This window comes from Nyctibius grandis, chromosome 5 (assembly GCF_013368605.1).
Source record: "Nyctibius grandis isolate bNycGra1 chromosome 5, bNycGra1.pri, whole genome shotgun sequence".
NCBI classification, from domain to species: domain Eukaryota; kingdom Metazoa; phylum Chordata; class Aves; order Nyctibiiformes; family Nyctibiidae; genus Nyctibius; species Nyctibius grandis.
The window spans coordinates 27,775,339-27,793,025 of NC_090662.1; the positions used below are offsets into that span (position 1 = coordinate 27,775,339).

General features: G+C 40.1%; 1 protein-coding gene across 3 annotated transcripts in view; it reads right to left on the bottom strand.

Annotated features, from left to right (window-relative positions):
• The window catches only part of CPED1 (cadherin like and PC-esterase domain containing 1), a 164,447-nt gene that overhangs the window by 108,576 nt on the left and 38,184 nt on the right, over positions 1-17,687 (bottom strand). For all 3 annotated transcript variants that reach the window (XM_068402073.1, XM_068402071.1, XM_068402072.1), the window contains exons 6-7: positions 4,928-5,084; positions 3,291-3,459 (exon numbers count right to left, since the gene is read on the bottom strand). In XM_068402073.1, the coding sequence (XP_068258174.1) occupies positions 3,291-3,459; positions 4,928-5,084 (326 nt within the window). The remainder of the gene's footprint in view (positions 1-3,290; positions 3,460-4,927; positions 5,085-17,687) is intronic.

Genomic DNA, 17,687 nt, shown 5'->3' on the forward strand with positions numbered 1-17,687 from the left:
AGCTTCTATAAAACAGAAGATTATTCAGGGGTCAGCCTTCTGCTCAATACACATGCATAATGTTGATTAACATGAGGGGAATTATTGCACGCATTGACAGAGACCCATCCCTTAATTGGTACCACATGCAAAATAGAAATCTTCTGGTTTATTATTAGTTTTTCAACAAACAGATGGTCTAAATAAGGGGTTTCCAAATCTCCTCAAGGAAATAAGGCTATTATGCAAGTCTCACACCAAAACATTTGTGTGGCAGAAAGCCACTCTCTCCCCTGCAACTCCTGCATCTTCCCAACCAGGGCCCAAATCTAGAGTTGCACTTCTACCTCCCCTTGACTACACACAAAATCCTCATGCCAGCTCAGGATTTACCTTCTTTTGCTTTCTGAACTGAGATACTAAAATATGTATAATCCAGAGAAAGCCTGGCAGCTGGTAAGCAAAACACACTTGAACTCTTCCTGAAATGCCATTTGGCCAATGCTTATTCAAGGAGTCATTCTGAAGCCTTGCTACAAAGATTAGGATAAGTAAATATGAGTTGTAAAAATAATTTACAATAGTTAACTAACAAAGCAGCAGTGGTGAATGCAGTATTATTTAATTCACTAACCTTCTGTTTCTTCTTTGCACAGTTTCTCTTAATCATTTGACATCATCTGGCACCCCATCTCCAGTCTTTAAAAATCTTTCCTTCATATATACCACATTCTGGTTACTTCTAGCAACCACAAAGGGTTGTTGTACATAGGGGATCAAATTTTAAACTTAACATACTGAGTTTATGATGTTTACGATAGTATTGTTGTAACCAAGTTAACCACAACTGTGGATTAATTTCTCATCGATAATAGTTTAATTACACTGGTATGAGAAAATTTGCTGACCAGAGGCCTATATACACTGAGGAGGTCTCTAAGTTATTGTGCAACGTTACTGAAAGCGGCACATCTATGATGGCAATGCAGCAGATTAAAATTATTCTCATCTGTTCATTAAAAGAAAAAAAAAATAATTCAGTCAGTTGCACTTGGGGAAAAACACATCAAACACTAGCAAATTTTTCCAAACCAAAGTCTCCTCTATAGGCATGTTCAGTCCCCAGTGACACAAATGGGTATTCTGTCAATCAGTGGAAGAACAGGTCTTAGAGACCCTTTCTGTCTTTATTGACTATTGACAGGTTGGAACTTCACAACGTAACATGCAATTTTCCTTCATACATAATAGAGTTGGCAGAAACTGAAAGCTTAGGAGCTTTCTGGACCAGGTTCCTTGGCTGGCACAAACATGTATAGCCCCACTGGCTACTTTGGGAGACATCACTCTGCTGGTATTGTACGTCCCACTAACAACAAGTGATGGCTCTATGACGTTTACGTGAAACTTGATGTAATCTTATCTTTAAAGGTTATCAATGGTTGAATTCAAACTTTCTCCCAAGTATTGTTTTCTGACTGATGATCTCCTGCCTGATGCCTCTGCATGAAGCACAGAAGCTTCTTTATGTTTTTCCCAGTAATGTTTTCTGGTCACTCCATGAATTCCCAGTGTCTCACTTCTGGCGACTCCCTGACTCCTCCCAGGTTCCTTATAGGGCGCACTGTTTATGCTGAGAGAGAGTCTTATACACTCCACTTTCCATCATTTTGTTAATTTGTGTTTCAATCACTACAAATGTGCTTTCTGTGGTGACTATTTTTTGTTTATTTCTTGCCATTTTGACAAGTTTGCCTAAAGCTTTGGAAGATGTAACACCACTGCAGCAGTAACCAGATTGGAACTACTGTAGATGTACTGCTGCTTCTATCTATCATTTTTACTGCTTCTTCAGCTGCCAAAGTGCTCTGTAAATGGTGGCTGGCACCCCATTCAGCAGATTTCCCTCAGTGGGAATTAATTTACAGAGTCATATCACAATTATTAATGACTACTAGCCTTTAAAGTAGTTCCTACTTCAGCTGCGATAGTGATGTTGCTGGACATTGTGCTATTTTAATAAACATAAACCAAAACTGAACCCCAGGGTTTGAAAGAGAGTGACCATTAGCCTTCCTAAATATAAATAGAGGAAAATAGAAGGCAAAATAACATATCTCTGTGGGCTTCCAGAGCTTCCAAGGGGGGAAAGGAAGAGAAGGAGGTTCATCTCACCTGATTTTGGCAATCTAGAATTTGGCTTGTTCTCTAAGAATGTCATAGCCCATGGAAGGAAGCAGACACATTTTTAGCAGGAAATTAATCTCATTCCAAAATTGGTGTCTAAATTGGGTGGGATGATTTGTTCTCTAGAGGTGTCTGTTTCTCCAATAACTAGAATTAGATAATGAGCTTAGACTTGGCACTTAACTTTGAGAGAGGTAGAATTGTAGAACATACCAAATAGCTGGCACCATCAAGAGTCCTGACAGTGACACCACAACTCTCAGACTGATCCAAAGCCAAGACCTGGTCCTATCCCAAGAGTAGGCCGCATGGGCAAAGTGAACCCATCCTCAGATGGCCGCTGCAGGAGCTGATCTACTTGACCTCAAGAAATCACTGCTACTTCGTGGCCTTATTCCTTCAAAAGGAAAAGAGCAGCCACAGAACTGTAGTTCCTTCACGAAGAGCTGCCAGTGTTGCAAGCACAGTTCCTTGCTGAAAGAACAAAGGAATGGGAAGGCATGTTTGGAAATCCATAGGACTGCTGAGCAAACTATATGTGGAGAGAGAGGGGTCTCTCCAGGCACTTAAGAGATGTCCAGAGTTAATCCACTTAAGGCACATGTGAAACATCCTGCTTCATAAAACCGAGACCATGGGAGGCAAACCCTCTCCATGGTATACTTCCTTCCCCTTATTTAGAAGTGCCCTGACCATCCCCCATTCTGTTTTACTGCACCTAAAAAAGAAATCTAAACAAACTTTTTTAAATATTTACTTTCCTTTTTTACAACACTGTCAATATCCGGGCAAAAGACGTTACTGTGTGACAGCACCCCCACTGCTGTGCTTTAGAGAAACCTCTAACCTTGCCACTGCTGTCAAATGTAACCAATAAAAATGGGCCCTGGGGCAAGTAAATCCCAGAGCCCTTCATAACCCCCACTGCACAGGTCAACTCTTCCCTGCTTCATGAAGTAAACCCCACTCGTTCTGAGAAATGAAAGCTGTACATTAGGAGAATATCCACTGTCAGCTGTGGACTGCAAATAAAGAAGGGGTAAATGAGAAGAAAGATATTATCTGGTTTTCTGTCTCTGTATTTTGCCTGAAAGATGGAGAAAACAGGAAATGAAATGTTTTACCTTTACAGAAAAGTGCTGCTTCTTGAGTGGATGCCAGACAGTGGTAGTTGAATGAATGAATGCCCTCAGAGGTGTTAAGGATGTCACAAGCACATATGCTTTGATGATGACAGAAAGGTCTTGAGCTTTAAGGATGTCCTTGTGGTCTGGTGAAGCTGATACTTGATTCCTGGAAAGTAATAAAAATACATAGCATTAATGAAGTGCTTTTGCAAGTGAGGAAAATGAGCTATAAAACAAATAGTGAAATAGTGAAATTAGCAGAAATAGAAAATTAGCCTTTTTTCCCCCAAGTTAAGCAACACAATAGAGGAAACCAAGCAGGCTGGAACAAAGCTTTACATCAAGTCTTTTTATTACTTTCAGTGTTTTTAAATCTTAATTTCCATACATAGAAAGTAACTATGTTAGGAGGGAGTTATGTTTGAGAGTACATATGGGTAAACGCATTGGGGGCATATTGGAATTGTTTCAAACCCATGACATTCAGAGTGAAGGTAAAAACATTAAAGAAATCCAAGCAGCTTAAATAACAGAAGTGCATACTCAAGGTACCCAGTTTTAACACTGATTTGTAGTAAATTCAGAAAAAAAACAAACAACCCTGTGAAAAGACTGCACTATTGTTAGCACTTTCTTCAATGTAATAAAGGGAAACAAACAGGTGGTACTGCATGCTTTCCCTAATCAAAGCTGTGAACTATAATTCCAAATATTATGAAAGACAATGACACCTAGGAATAACACATAATAAAACTGCTAAACATAAAAGAATTATGCAAGCTAACTTTGTCTAGGAAGTGACACGGCTCTGGATACCGGTCTACAGCTCCCAAAGTCCACTCAAAAAGTATCAAGCATAGAAACAGGACAGAAAACAACAAACCCAAGGGGAAAAAAAATCTGTTATTTAAAAGCTTGGGGAAATCTGAGCTATATTTGGGCATATTCACAAATGTGGTTATTCTGCCTATTAAAATCTCTGAGCATCAATCGACCTCATAGCAAATGCAATGAGAAGATGACTATACAAATTATGGGTCTCTAAGACTGATTACTGGTAAAAGACACAGGGCTCTCCTCCCATTTCTGTGTAATCTTTGGCAATATGTGGCCTTTCCAGACCTCAACTTTGCTATTTGTTAAGGGAGTCTAATAATATCTATCTTAGACACCTTTTTCTCTCCTCTGCAGAATGGTAGGTCCTCAGAGCATAAAATTTGTGAGATACTGTAACATAGGAAACAGTGCTTGGACAGACAGTTCTCAAGTACTTCTTGGTTCTTCACTTAAGGGAGGGTTTCTGTGCAAAGCACTACATATGTGGTGGGGGAAAGGCAGGGATGGGAGCAGGAAATAGCTCAGCCACCATGAGACTGAAACATTCATGGGTGTTTCTGTGTCTGTATTTGTCTATGTCAGTGTTTCAATGCCCTCAACATAAAGACTTAGCTGTTCACACACAAAACACGTGCAAACTTGACTACTACAGAAACAAACATTATGCAAGCATAAGAGATACAGTACAGCCAAGCGCTCCATTTGCTGTGGTCGCTTGCTACATTCTGCGTCTCTGACTACCAAGTAACTATGATGAAGCACTTGCAGTTCCTGAGGGTGGGGTTTCATTCGCTTACAGCTGTGCACTTGTGCTCTGCTTCCACCAGTACTGCAGACGTGCCGGATGCATCTTGTCAGTGCTTTCGCTGCCCTGGGACACGTTGCTTGCGGCACTGGCCCTTGACAGTCCACGCTGCCCAGAGCACTCTCGGGTGACGACAGGGAGCTGCAGGTCTGAAAAAGTACCAAGGGGATGAGAAAGAAAGTCAGCAGAGCGTTGAAAGCAGTGGTCGACTCCTGCTGTTAAGGATAAAATGTGTAAAACACAGTAGGCAGAGAGGAGCTACCAGCATCAGCTGAAAATGTAAAATAACAAATGCTGAGACTATAATCCTTTTTGGATCTGCCAGCATCGAGCTTTACACTCACCAAGCACCCCCTTCCAGCTGCAAGCTCCCAGGCTTAGCTGCAGCTCCCACTTCATAGGTGAGTGCATGAGTGCTGCATACAAAAAGCATCCCCTTCCCTCTGCTTGTAAATAGAAATCCTTTATTTCTAAATATAAAATACCAAAACATGGTTTCTCACATCGCCCTAATTACAATTAACAGGGATAAGAAATTTATTTGACTACAGACCAAGGGACTTTGCCACTGGAATCAGACAGACAGCTCAGTAAAAAACCACATATCCTTGTTTCTAGGTTCATCGTTTAAGGCTATGTTTTGTAGTTATTGAAATCTATGGGAGGCTTAGCTCTGCCTGCAGTGGGAGCAGGACTGATGTACCAGAGTCCTCAAGATTACTGAGGCATGTGACTATTAAAAGTAATCAAAATATTGTGATGTGAGATCAGTCAATGAGTGGTATGCATTTTCTGCTTTTACTGTGCTGGTAAAAAGGCACAGAGCCCTTATGTTATGTCATTATTTCATGTAGGGTGATTTTCATTAACTCTAACACACCTCACCTTTCAAGTTCTTAATTAATAGTCAGGGAAAAGTCAAGCTGTTCACATTATTCCCAAACCTTATTACTTATCTTTTTAATGACATACTGCATCGTGCTATGTTATGAATTCATTTGTATAGCTTCGCTTCTAAAGCATACACTCTCAACTTTGGTACACGAAATGAAAAATAAAACTGAAGTTGTATTTCTGGCGATTAGCTGTGAGCAGCCATTTAAGGAAAAGGACTATTCATTTTCGCACAGATCCTGTTAAAACGACATTGTGATTGTGTTTATCAGCTGTTCATTAGATCAGCTCAGTTCAGTCTTCCAAGCTCAACTGGGATCTAAAATTAATCTGGTCCTTTGCCTTACATGCACCATTTAGCAGGATTAAAGGCTTTACTAATGAAAAACAGGCACTTATTAATATAGCACCTCATGTTCACATTATACTCTCATTGGCATCTTTGTGTGGTGTTACACATTATAACTGATTTGGACTTCGTAAGTGACTACCTGTTTGTTGATGGTACAGAAACGAAGCAGGATGCTGTCTGCCTACTTGGCTGGGCAGTGATAACAGGAATAAGCCAGTAAACACCCATTAAGTCGTTTATTCAGCAGACTTGCTTCTGAATATGCACAGGGAGAAGATCTGCTAAATCAAGTGCTATTTGTTTCATATCTGCCTTGTAAAAACACAATGGCATTTTACTATGGCAATTTCCACCCTGTAAAGAGACAACGGCATTTCACCATGGCAATTTGCAATGGTTCCATAGCAACTACTCCTATGCAGCATTTTAGTTACCTAACTGAAGTGCCTATATTAACAAAATAGTATTTTTAGGCTTTGTCTTTAGGCAATAGGGAGAGAGAGACCAGTCCTTGGAATGCTAAGAGAAATACTGGTTCTGAGCTGCTCTCTGAAAGCGTCCTCTTTTCACTGACTATGCAAGAAAAATAAGCTACTTGCAGCTGAAAATAATTCCCTGAGTGTAAAGTTTGATCATTGAGTTGTTCAGGCAAAACCAGAATTATTAAAACATATAAAGGCCTTCCACAGTGCATAGATGACTTCAGAGATCTTTTTTTCTGATTTGTCCTCACATTGGTAAAAAGGCAAGACACAGCCCTCTGCTGTTGCAACTGTCTATGGAGTTATAAAGCCAAGTCCTGTTCCCCTGTATCTTGGTCCTGTAGCACATCCAATCAGAAAGAGCCCAGTACTGTCAGACTCTTGAGTTCAAATCTCATGGCCTAGATCTTTAAACAGCAAGATATTGATCTGTTGACCATGAGTGGTGTCAGTCACACAAAACCCAAAGAAGCCCATGACAGCAATCCAAGCTACCCCCTTGCCAATGCCACCTAGGCAGGCAGACAAGAGAGAGAGACAGGGTGTTCTCCCTTGATGGCTACAGCACACAGCTGAAAGGAGGCAGAACTGTGCTTCTAGACCAGGCTCGATATAACATATACACCTTTTACATTAGGCCGTAGCTACGTGACAACACTAACAGAACCATGCAAAGGGCAAGAACAACAGCTCTTCTCAGCTGATCATCTGAAAGCCAAATTATGTCAAAGGTGCACATTTTTCAGCAATTACTTTAGTTAAAATGACCATAATGTTGAGAAAAGGGAAATGCATAAAATATAATTTTCTTATTTAAAAGAAAGCAAATATTTCACTGAAAATAAGAACAGGGCAGCAGAGAAGGGCTGTTCAGCTCATTACTCAAGAGAAAGTAGAGAGTCTTTTTCCTTTTTAAAATATGGTTTTAATTGTGTTGCTAAGGCAACAAGTAACCAATATGGTATTAACTCACAAGACAGAGTCTGAAAAGAATGAGATTAGGTTTGTACCTATTTACCCCTCTTAAATGAGACTTTTAGCTGGTTTAGGGAAATAGAAAAGATTACTTTGACATTAATTCATCTGTCACTACCCAGTGGACCATTTACTAGAGCTCAATATAACAAAAAAAAAATGGGTAGGGACAGATAAAAAAACAAAAGTGTCCTGAAATTCTCAGACTACTCTGTAGAAGATCCTTAGTATTGCCCTGTCATTGCAAAATGCCTCAACATAAAAAAAAAATTTGAAACCTACCATCTCTTAAAGAAGAGAAGCTTAAATTCCGAGTGTTGGTGATTAGCATCGAGAACTAAAAAAGAGGCAATGCTTGTGAATTGTTCCTCATGCTATAGAGCATCCTGTTTGTATGGTGCCTTATACAGCTATGTTGTTTTTGTGTTAGCTTCCACCTGGGAGAGAGCCCATCGTAAGGTAGCTGGAAGAAGGAGAAGAGGGCGTGAGACTGTCACAAGGTGCTTGCTCCTTTGAGATAACACACAGCGTGTACATCATCAGACAGAGTTAATGAGGGAGTGACAGTCCCTCACTTTGGTAAAGCCACTCCTAGTAATCAATGAATATAATTATCATAATAATAAAGAGACATCAGTAGTGCTGAACTGCAGCACACTCAGATGCATCAGTTCTCATGGTAACTCTTCACCTGCTCTTGCACTCAAATCAGTAGCAGTGTATATTAGAGCTGTAAATTTGTTAATCAACGTTATCATCAATGAAAATTAGCCTGCAGTGCCTTTACTGTTTGCAATAATTGCCATGTTTTTCCATCTTGAAATCACTCTACAAGCTGTTGTTAATTAACCAGTCCTTTTGAAGTATTTAAATAACATCAACATTTTATAATAGATGAGATGAGGTAGGCTCAGCAGTTGATATGTGTCAGGCAGCTTGGGAAACTAAGTTAGAAAGAATCCCAGCATCCTAGTATCATGTCCAGATTATATCCCCTCTTTCAAAAATCCAAATCTTAATATCAGTAATTTTTTAGCAGACTCTAATGATCAAAGGAAAAAAAAAAAGACATAAACTAGAAACTAACATTTTCCCTTTTGAAGTGGCTATGCAGTAATTGAAAGGCTACATAAACTTCTGTTTTTCCTGAAGAGCAGCTGCAGGCTTTGTCACAAGTACCTTTTGCCGCTGCCATTTGTGGTGATCCAGTGTAAATCAAAGGGCCTAAGGCAGAATACCTGTTTTCACTTAAAAAAAAAGCTCACTTCCTCAAAATTCTGGCTTGAAGGTTTCTTATGCTAACATCTCTGAAATGGTACCACTGAAAACACCAACAAACAGCACCACTTTACCTCTGCCTAGGGTGTTCTCCGTGATGCCATTTTGATGGGCAAGGAAGCCACTACAAGTTCTCAGAGGAGTTCACACATTAGCCCTCTAACCACAGCAGCGGGTAAAACATACATCTGAGACATAGGAACAGCTGGGGGGGGCACATGTGAAAGGGAGGTATAAGATCCACCAAAGCAAGTCAACACCTCTAGATCAAAAAAATTAAGCACCTCTGTCGCATGAACTGATGCTAGATATTGTTCTGTCAACTTCAATCTCTCAAAGTACCAGAGTCAAACAGATCAGTTGACAGCGACAACTGATACTTAATGCAGCAGCTACACTGACACCTAATGAGGCTTTTCAAGTATTTTACACAGCTATGACTTCTTGCTCCCTCTCCCCCCATCTCCGGCTCCCAAATTATTTACTTGTCTTTGGCTCAGAGTTCTTAAGTGTAACATGAGATTCAACCCATATGCAATAAAGAACAGCTGATTTAAGAGTTACAACGTGTGGCTGAGCAAAAGGTTTACTGATAGCTAGAAGTACATTTGGACAAATTAAGACTTCCTGGAGCAGAGCCAGGCCAGTGTTGACTCGGCTGCGGCCACGTGGACTGGTGGTAAATGGAACACATAGGTTAACATGAACATCTGGTGACCTGCAAAGGCAAGGAATTCAGGAGAAGACCCTACTGGTTGAACTAAGTGAGTAACACTCAACTGAAAGAAAAGGAAACAAAAGATGAATGAGAATGTGTCCTCTTCTTTATCTCTCCTTTTATTATTATCCTTTGATATTACAAGGAGGGTTATGATATGGTTTTGTTTGTTAATTTTTTTACTTTGTTCAAGATCAAATAGGTGATATTTTACACGCTTCAAACATAGAACAAGGAACGTTTAAGACTATTGTCTGTGAGAAAAAGGTTGTTTTGTTTCTGAAGTGCCCATCAACTGTCAGATCTGTTAGAAACATTTCAAGAGCAATTGAGTGACCTTGGGATCTCCTGGTTGTTTAATGAAGCACAAGGCTAGAGATGGGATGAAACACAACTAAGGTGCTGTGTTTTGTTCTGAGCCCAGCACACTGTTCATTTCTTTCATAAAGGACATTGTAATCTCAGCACATTTGTACTTGCAGATTCTTAATCCAATTGCTTTTCTTCACTTTAGAACATGAAAGTACATTAATCCTGAAAATATAGAGACTTTCCATCTGCATAGAAGCCTTCTGAACTTCTTCTTAGATTTTCATAGTGATAGTCTGTCTGTAGCAGGAGCCTGAATTCTCTCACACAGGAAAAAAGGAGAATGATAGTCACCTCATGTAATTTCTCAGTAGTTTCTGCAGCACAGTATTTAGAAAGGACTGATAACAGGTCCTCTCTGCCTGCCTTGCAGTCTTGGTCTCTGACAGGGCATCTCAGTGATTCAGAACAACTTCATATTGCATCCTGTGCAGGGGTCATCCAGCTGCCTGATTGCTGTGGGCTGCTGGAGCACAAAGAGCTTATTTCTGATACAGACCGGGCAAGCTGCATTGCTACAACCTGGTCCTCTTCTGGTATTAACAGCTGGGCTATTTTCCAGCCTTTGTAGGTTGGAAAGGTGTGTTAAACAGCTGCAAAGATTTCTTCACATCAGGAGATGCTTAAAAAGCTTTCACAGAGTCTTAGGCAGACTTCTGAGCCCCTCCAGGACTAGGGGATTTTAATCAAAATAAAGCCTATTATCCAGTACCTTTTGCTCAGTCATGTATAGCAACCTGCTCTAAGCTGCATAACCATGAAAGTAATGAGCATTAAAAGTGCATTTTTTTCATTTTTCAGTGTTGACTTTGGAGGATGGATGATTTCTGTTGAACTACTGCAGCTACATGCCTTGAGGTCATTGCAGGCTTGTCACAGAAAGCAGACCTATTCCATTTAATTGCCTCCTGTTATCCATTTGACCTATAGGATGAAAAGACTCTGAAACAAAGATTAGTACTCTCCTATGGCTTACACATTATGCGTTGAGGTTGCTAAAGAAAGAGAGAGAACCTTTAACACTCAGTTTTATAACCTACGCATTTAGAAAAGGGTGGCTGTGAAACTCAAAGCAGATGCTGAGTAATTGAAGGAAGCTAGGAAGACTAGGGGCAATCCTGGCCCCCTGTGAAGTCCTGGCAAAATTTCCATTGATTTCACAGGAATATGATTTTTTGCTTGATGCTTAACGCTTCTGTGATGATTTTGACATGTGTTATAAGGTTCATTTGCGATGTGCGCATTGCTGCAGGTTCAATATCCCACCCACTACTGACTATTGATCTAGCTGTTCTTAAAAAGTTTTCATATTCAAACACTGCAGTGATCCCTCCCTCTGTAATACCGTTAACCCCAGAGCAACTCATCCTGAATATTTAGAATGGAGAAACTTCAAATTATTAGTAATTTCTGGAAATTTAAACTAACATATATTTAGTATAGAAAAAAAGTTTATAGTAAAGCAGATCTCGAGGGAAAGGAATATAAACTGTGGGTTGAAATGCACTGAAATTCATGCTAAAAAGCACCTGTGAAGTTTCAGAGTTGTAAAGACAAAATTACGGTAGTGCATAATTTTGAAATGTATGTGTTGTTTATTTTCCCCTTTAAAAACATCAGCAAATACAGCTTCAGTTTAGATTAATCACTTAATATGGCTTTTGCTTCTCTGTTTTGACAAATGCATAGAAAACAGTATTTATTAAATACAATGTTGTCTTCTTCATTCCTAAAGCATCCTCACAGTTAAAAGACAGGGGTTTTTTTTCAATATTTTCCAAAAGGGCTGCTGCTTCTGTGTATACCCTTCATACCAGAACTTAAATTTACAGATAAGCTATGAAACTCTGGAAAAAGCAACTCAGTGAAAATGCTGGCTGACTGTTACATGATTACAGCCACTAGTACTAGTAACTTGGTACAATGCAGAATAGTATAGGCCAAGTAATTAAATTCATTTAACTGCTTTACTTCTTTTCAGCCTCCTCATATTTGTTGTTATTACAGAAGTATGGTTGTGTCCTAGCTGAGATCTAACCCTGTTGTAAAACAAAGAAAATCCTGCCCCATGTAGTTTATAATCAAATTAACTAAAAAGAATCACATGCTGATTTTATTGGCCATTCTTAAGGCTCTTAGCAACTTCAGTAGCAGAAAGGTAATAGGCACAAAACTGATCACAACTGGTGTGCAGGCATTTGTAAGGGCCAGCTGGCAAAAGAAATGCAACCCTCATAAAGAAGCATGTTCCTGTCACAGAGATGTTGAATCATTACAACAGAAAACAAATTTAATCTGTAATTTCTCTCTTACATAGCTAGCCTCATTAGGCCTTGCTTCCTCTCCTCCCCTCATCACCCTTCCTGCTGACTCCAGAGTAACTCATGGACACTGGGGAGGCAGGGTAGATTTACTACGCAGGGGGAGAAGAAAGCTGGCACGGGGTTAGCACCAGACAGTAAACATATCACATAGTGAGAGCACAGTCACACAGCTGGACTGTCTGGCTCTTCCTTCCACTCAATTTCATTAGGGTCATGCCTATCCCAAGACCTTCCGTGTGATTAATGCTGTTGGCCAGCTCTGCAGGTGACCAAGTGAGCACACAAGGCTGGTAGACACTCATAAAGTCTCTGCACTAGTGACACTAATAAAAAGAAACGCAGAAGGAAAGCATACAGCAAAATATTACTTTAAAAAGAGTTGGTGATCTGGATGGGTAGAGAAAACAGCTATGCATGGCACAGGCTGGGCCCTGGAAGTGATGAAGCAAGACAAATTCTTATGTGGAAAGACAGACTAGTCTGGATTGCTTAGGGAACAAGAAAGTCAGGGAGGCAATGCTATAAGCATTTCCATTATTTTCCCAAGCAAAACCTGTCAGAGAGAGTATCTGTTGTGCATACATCAGGATGCCTTTCCTGTGCCCTAAGCTGAGGCTGGGCAATTCTGCTCACATTGTGGACTTTAGTCCTCTCTGTCTATCAGCTAAGAATATGAGGAAAAACTCTTTACGGTGAGGGTGACTGAACACTGGAACAGGCTGCCCAGAGAGGTTGTGGAGTCTCCTTCTCTGGAGACATTCAAAACCCGCCTGGACGCGTTCCTGTGTGATATGGTCTAGGCAATCCTGCTCCGGCAGGGGGATTGGACTAGATGATCTTTCGAGGTCCCTTCCAATCCCTAACATTCTGTGATTCTGTGATTCTGTGTATCCCACCACAGATGAACACCTGAAATCTCTTTGCCAGTCATTCCCCAACCTCAGAGAGCTTCTAGGTATAGGTTATTTGCAAGAAAATTTCATTCACAGATCACTGCAACAGCTGCAGTTTTGCTGACCTGAGTAATAAATGCCAGGAGCCTTCCTTGGTCATTCAATAGCTGTACCAGAACTTCCTCATGGCCCAAGTCCCATATAGTGAGCAGATATCAGGCACTTGATCAAAAACTGGGCCAAATGCCCTGAAAAAGCAGGAGTGAAACCAGTCTTCTCAGACTGAGGAGCAAGCACTTATCAGTGTCTTCCATGATGAATTTTAAGATCCATCACCATTCTTATACTTCATCACAAAACCACTGCCACATGTGCCCATCCTCCAGCAACTCCTTCTCTTGCTCAACCTGATTTATCCACACACATTGTGTATTTTTTACCATTTTGCTCCTCTAAACAGTCCTTCCAGTATGATTTTCCTAACTTTTTTCATCTTCCCAGCTTCTCTCCTGTCTCCTAAAAAGCAGTCATCACTGGTATGTGCATAATTTTTCCCTCCACACAGATAAAACCAATTTGAATTTTCAGACTGACAAAAAGATTTTCCATTGAAGAGGCAAATCAAAGAAACAAACACTGACCTGGTATTTTCAACAACTTATTTTCTTTCCTATATTGATACAACAGGAGAATGAGAAGGAGCATGCTTTCTTGAATACAAAACCTAGCAGCTTAAGAGTTACACAACAACAAATAGAATAACATATTTAAAAAAAAAAAACCTTTAGCCTTGTACCCACTGCTTATCAATATCAACACTGTCATACCCACAGTAAATCCAGTAATCCCATCCTCTCAGCCTTGCTGCCTGATATTTCTTTCTATGATTTAGTGTGTCTTTAATTAGATCACATAATTCTTAGAGCAGAAACTTTGTTTTTTCACTTTTACAGGAAATTGCTTGGCTCCTTGGGGGGCTGACTAAATGACAAACACAGTAATAACAAACCAACTGATCCTCTTCAACAGGAATTGCAGAGAAGCCCTGTTGGCTCAAACACACAAGAGTGAAAGTACATGACTGATTTGAAAGGAAACAAACTCTTCTCTGGAGGAAATACTGCTAAAAACCGTTCTTTCCCCAAATAATTTTAAAATTGAGGATCAAACAAATCCTAATAATTGGCAACTTTGCTGTTGTTGGAAAGAAAGGTCTGTCGGAGGATGCAAGCAAAAGAAAGAAGTGGAAAGATCTGGCTTTATCAGATGAATGGGAGGGGAGGAGAGTATCTGAAATCTTGGCTCTAGAAGTTTGCTTTAACTTATGTCTTTTGTCCTCTTAACCTGAAATCAAATTATTTACCCTTCTGATTCTAATTTCACCTTCTACAGGTGAATTTCACTCATAGTAAATTAGATGTCACATATCCAGTGATATTGAGACACTTTGAGGTCTAGTCTATACAAAGATGACCCCCTGTGTGCCACAGTTTAAGTTCCCATTTCTGTTAGTGGACGTTAGTGTAGTCTACACAGTCAGTATGGAGCAATTCAGCTAACTCTAAGTTATGCTGAAAGTAAATGCTCTTTTGGGCTTGCTCACTCTAAACTGTACTTCTGTTAACTTTGAGAGCTTATATACCAACTGTTAAATTCAGATGTCCACACACCAACATCTATTGCCATCTAGGACACCATAGGATATCCCTCCGAGCCTCCAGTTGCTGGACCAGAAAGACATGGGTTCCGTGCCAAATCTGTCCACCCTACTGGGTGTCCTGGATTCCCCCGGGTGTCTCAAGTGGCATGAGACCCTTGTGTTGAAACAGCTGCCTCAGCCCCTAGGCCACATGCTGATGTGGAGACACCTAGATTTAAGATATGGATTTCTTTTTACTTTAAAACACTGCAGTTAATTTTGGTTCAAAATTTTTTTACTGGTAACTGAAAGGTGAGGAGTGGGATTTTTTCTGTCTGACAGTGCTTCAGCAGACTGCTAGAATAATCCTCTGTTACTGGGTGGGTAGGACACTCAGACCCCTGCTGCCAAGCACACATACTACCTTGATTTCAGTGCGATTTCAGCATCAGTCAGAAGGGCTTTTCTCTTTGCCAGGAAAGCACTAATAATATAAGTATGGAATAAGATGTTTACAAATGGCCCTTCCCTAAAGAGTAGAAAACACTAGACAGCTTAACAGACCGCATATACAAAATGGCTTGTACCACAGTTTATGGACATCAGTGAAAAAGCGCATATTTTAAGGGGAAAGCTCTGTGTGTGGTGAGTGCCTCTTGTGTTTGTGGTTTTGTGGTAGCAAAATAATAAAACTACTGCAACTGGCCTTTCTCCAAGTAGCAGGGCTAACCAACGTTTTTTAAAGGCAGTCTGTTACAACATGGGTAGGAACTACCAGTTCCTGAAGTCTTTGAAATTTTTAGAAATCTGCTCAGGTTTGTCTGAGACTGGTACTACTTCAGAATCCTTTTTAATTCACTTTCCAGTGCAAGGGAACCAAGGCTCAAGGCATCTCTGAAGACATACTTAAAACTCAGCCGAAAAGGACTATATCACTTTCCTGGTGTAATATGACTGCATGATAAAGGACTCACATGGGACCTGGATAGATGTTCCTTAGACTGCATGTTCCTTATGATCAGTTTTGACAATGTACTGCACCAGGAAAATGGAAATGTCCCATTTAAACTGACCCTCAACATACAGCTCTTCAAGGGAAACACTCCACATAGGTTTTAAATATTGATCAATCTTTAAATGAAACAGGACAATATTTAAAAGGGAAAACATGGTATGCTTAAGTTAGGAACCACATAACCACAGCTTTAGTCAGGCATCCAAGTGTCAGGTATTTAATCTAAGCTACTTGTCTAGGCTCCATTTACAGACAGTGGTGAGAGGTAACTGGGTAGTAAGTACCTGCAGAGGGTAATTCAACACACCCATTTTAAACACATAGTTTAGGTTAAATGAAATAGTGTTTGAAGGTGCCCCTCTCTCTCCGCCAACTTAAGGGGAAGACTAGAATTCTGGTGCAAAAGATACCTGACTGCTAAATGGTTAAATGAGATATAATGAATCCTTCCCTTATGTGCTAAATATAGCATATATATAAAAAATGAGAGGGGAGGAGATGGATAGAATAGAATAGAATAGAATAGAATAGAATAGAATAGAATAGAATAGAATAGAATAGAATAGAATAGAATATTTCAGTTGGAGGCAACCTGCAATGATCATCTAGTCCAACTGCCTGACCAGTTCAGGGCTGACCAAAAGCTAAAGCATGTTGTTATGGGCATTGTCCAAATGCCTCTTAAACACTGACAGTCTTGGGGCATCGACCACCTCTCTGGGAAGCCTGTTCCAGTGTTTGACCATCCTCTCAGTAAAGAAATGCTTTCTCATGTCCAGTCTAAACCTCCCCTGGCGCAGCTTTGAACCATTCCCATGCATCCTATCACTGGATACCAAGAAGAGATCAGCACCTCCCTCTCAACTTCCCCTCCTCAGGAAGCTGTAGAGAGCCATGAGGTCACCCCTCAGCCTCCTTTCCTTCAAACTAGACAAGCCCAAAGTCCTTGGATGCTCCTCATAGGACATTCCTTCCAGCCCTTTCACCGGCTTTGTTGCCCCCGTCTGGACGCATTCAAGGACTTTCACATCCTTCTTAAATTGCGGGGCCCAGAACTGCATGCAATACTCAAGGTGAGGCTGCATCAATGCTGAATACAGCGGGAAAAGACCAATCAGTTTTGTATATTTGTCTGCAAACAAGGTTAAATACTAATGGAATGAATGTGGGATTGGTTGTTACTGGATTCAAAAAAAAAAAAAAAAGACAAGATTTCTTATAAACAAAGTTTATATAGTGAAGATAGATCATAAACCAAAAATAGCATTGACACTGGATATTTAGTGATGTAACTGAGATCAGAATGTGTCGCTCTGTGGTTTAAGTAGACCTAATACAGTGCAGAAAAGTTTTTTCCAGTTTCTATTCAAAGCTAAATTTCACCCATAGTAAATTAGAATTCTCTGGCAACTGGCCCATAACCTTTAAACATTTCTGGTTGATGGTCTTATTACACAAAGGCTTTTTATCAGTAAACTATGTTTGGATGGGAACCAAACTCCAGCTCCTACTCCTTCTCCATGCCACAACATATTTGTAAAGCTGAATAAACATATTACACCGAACCCAGGGCTTTGAAGTGTAAACACCAATACACTATATTACCACAAAACAGTCCAAAGATAAGACACTTATAACCAAATTATTTCTGCAGTATGCAATGGCTAAACATTGCAATACCTTTACCTGAAAAGATAATGCAAAACTGTAATTCGTATTTAAGTGTTGTCTGAAATGGATTATCATTCTTGTTTCATTCCCCCTTCCTTTCCATTCACGACTAAAAATACAAAGGAATTGTAAGCCTGACAGT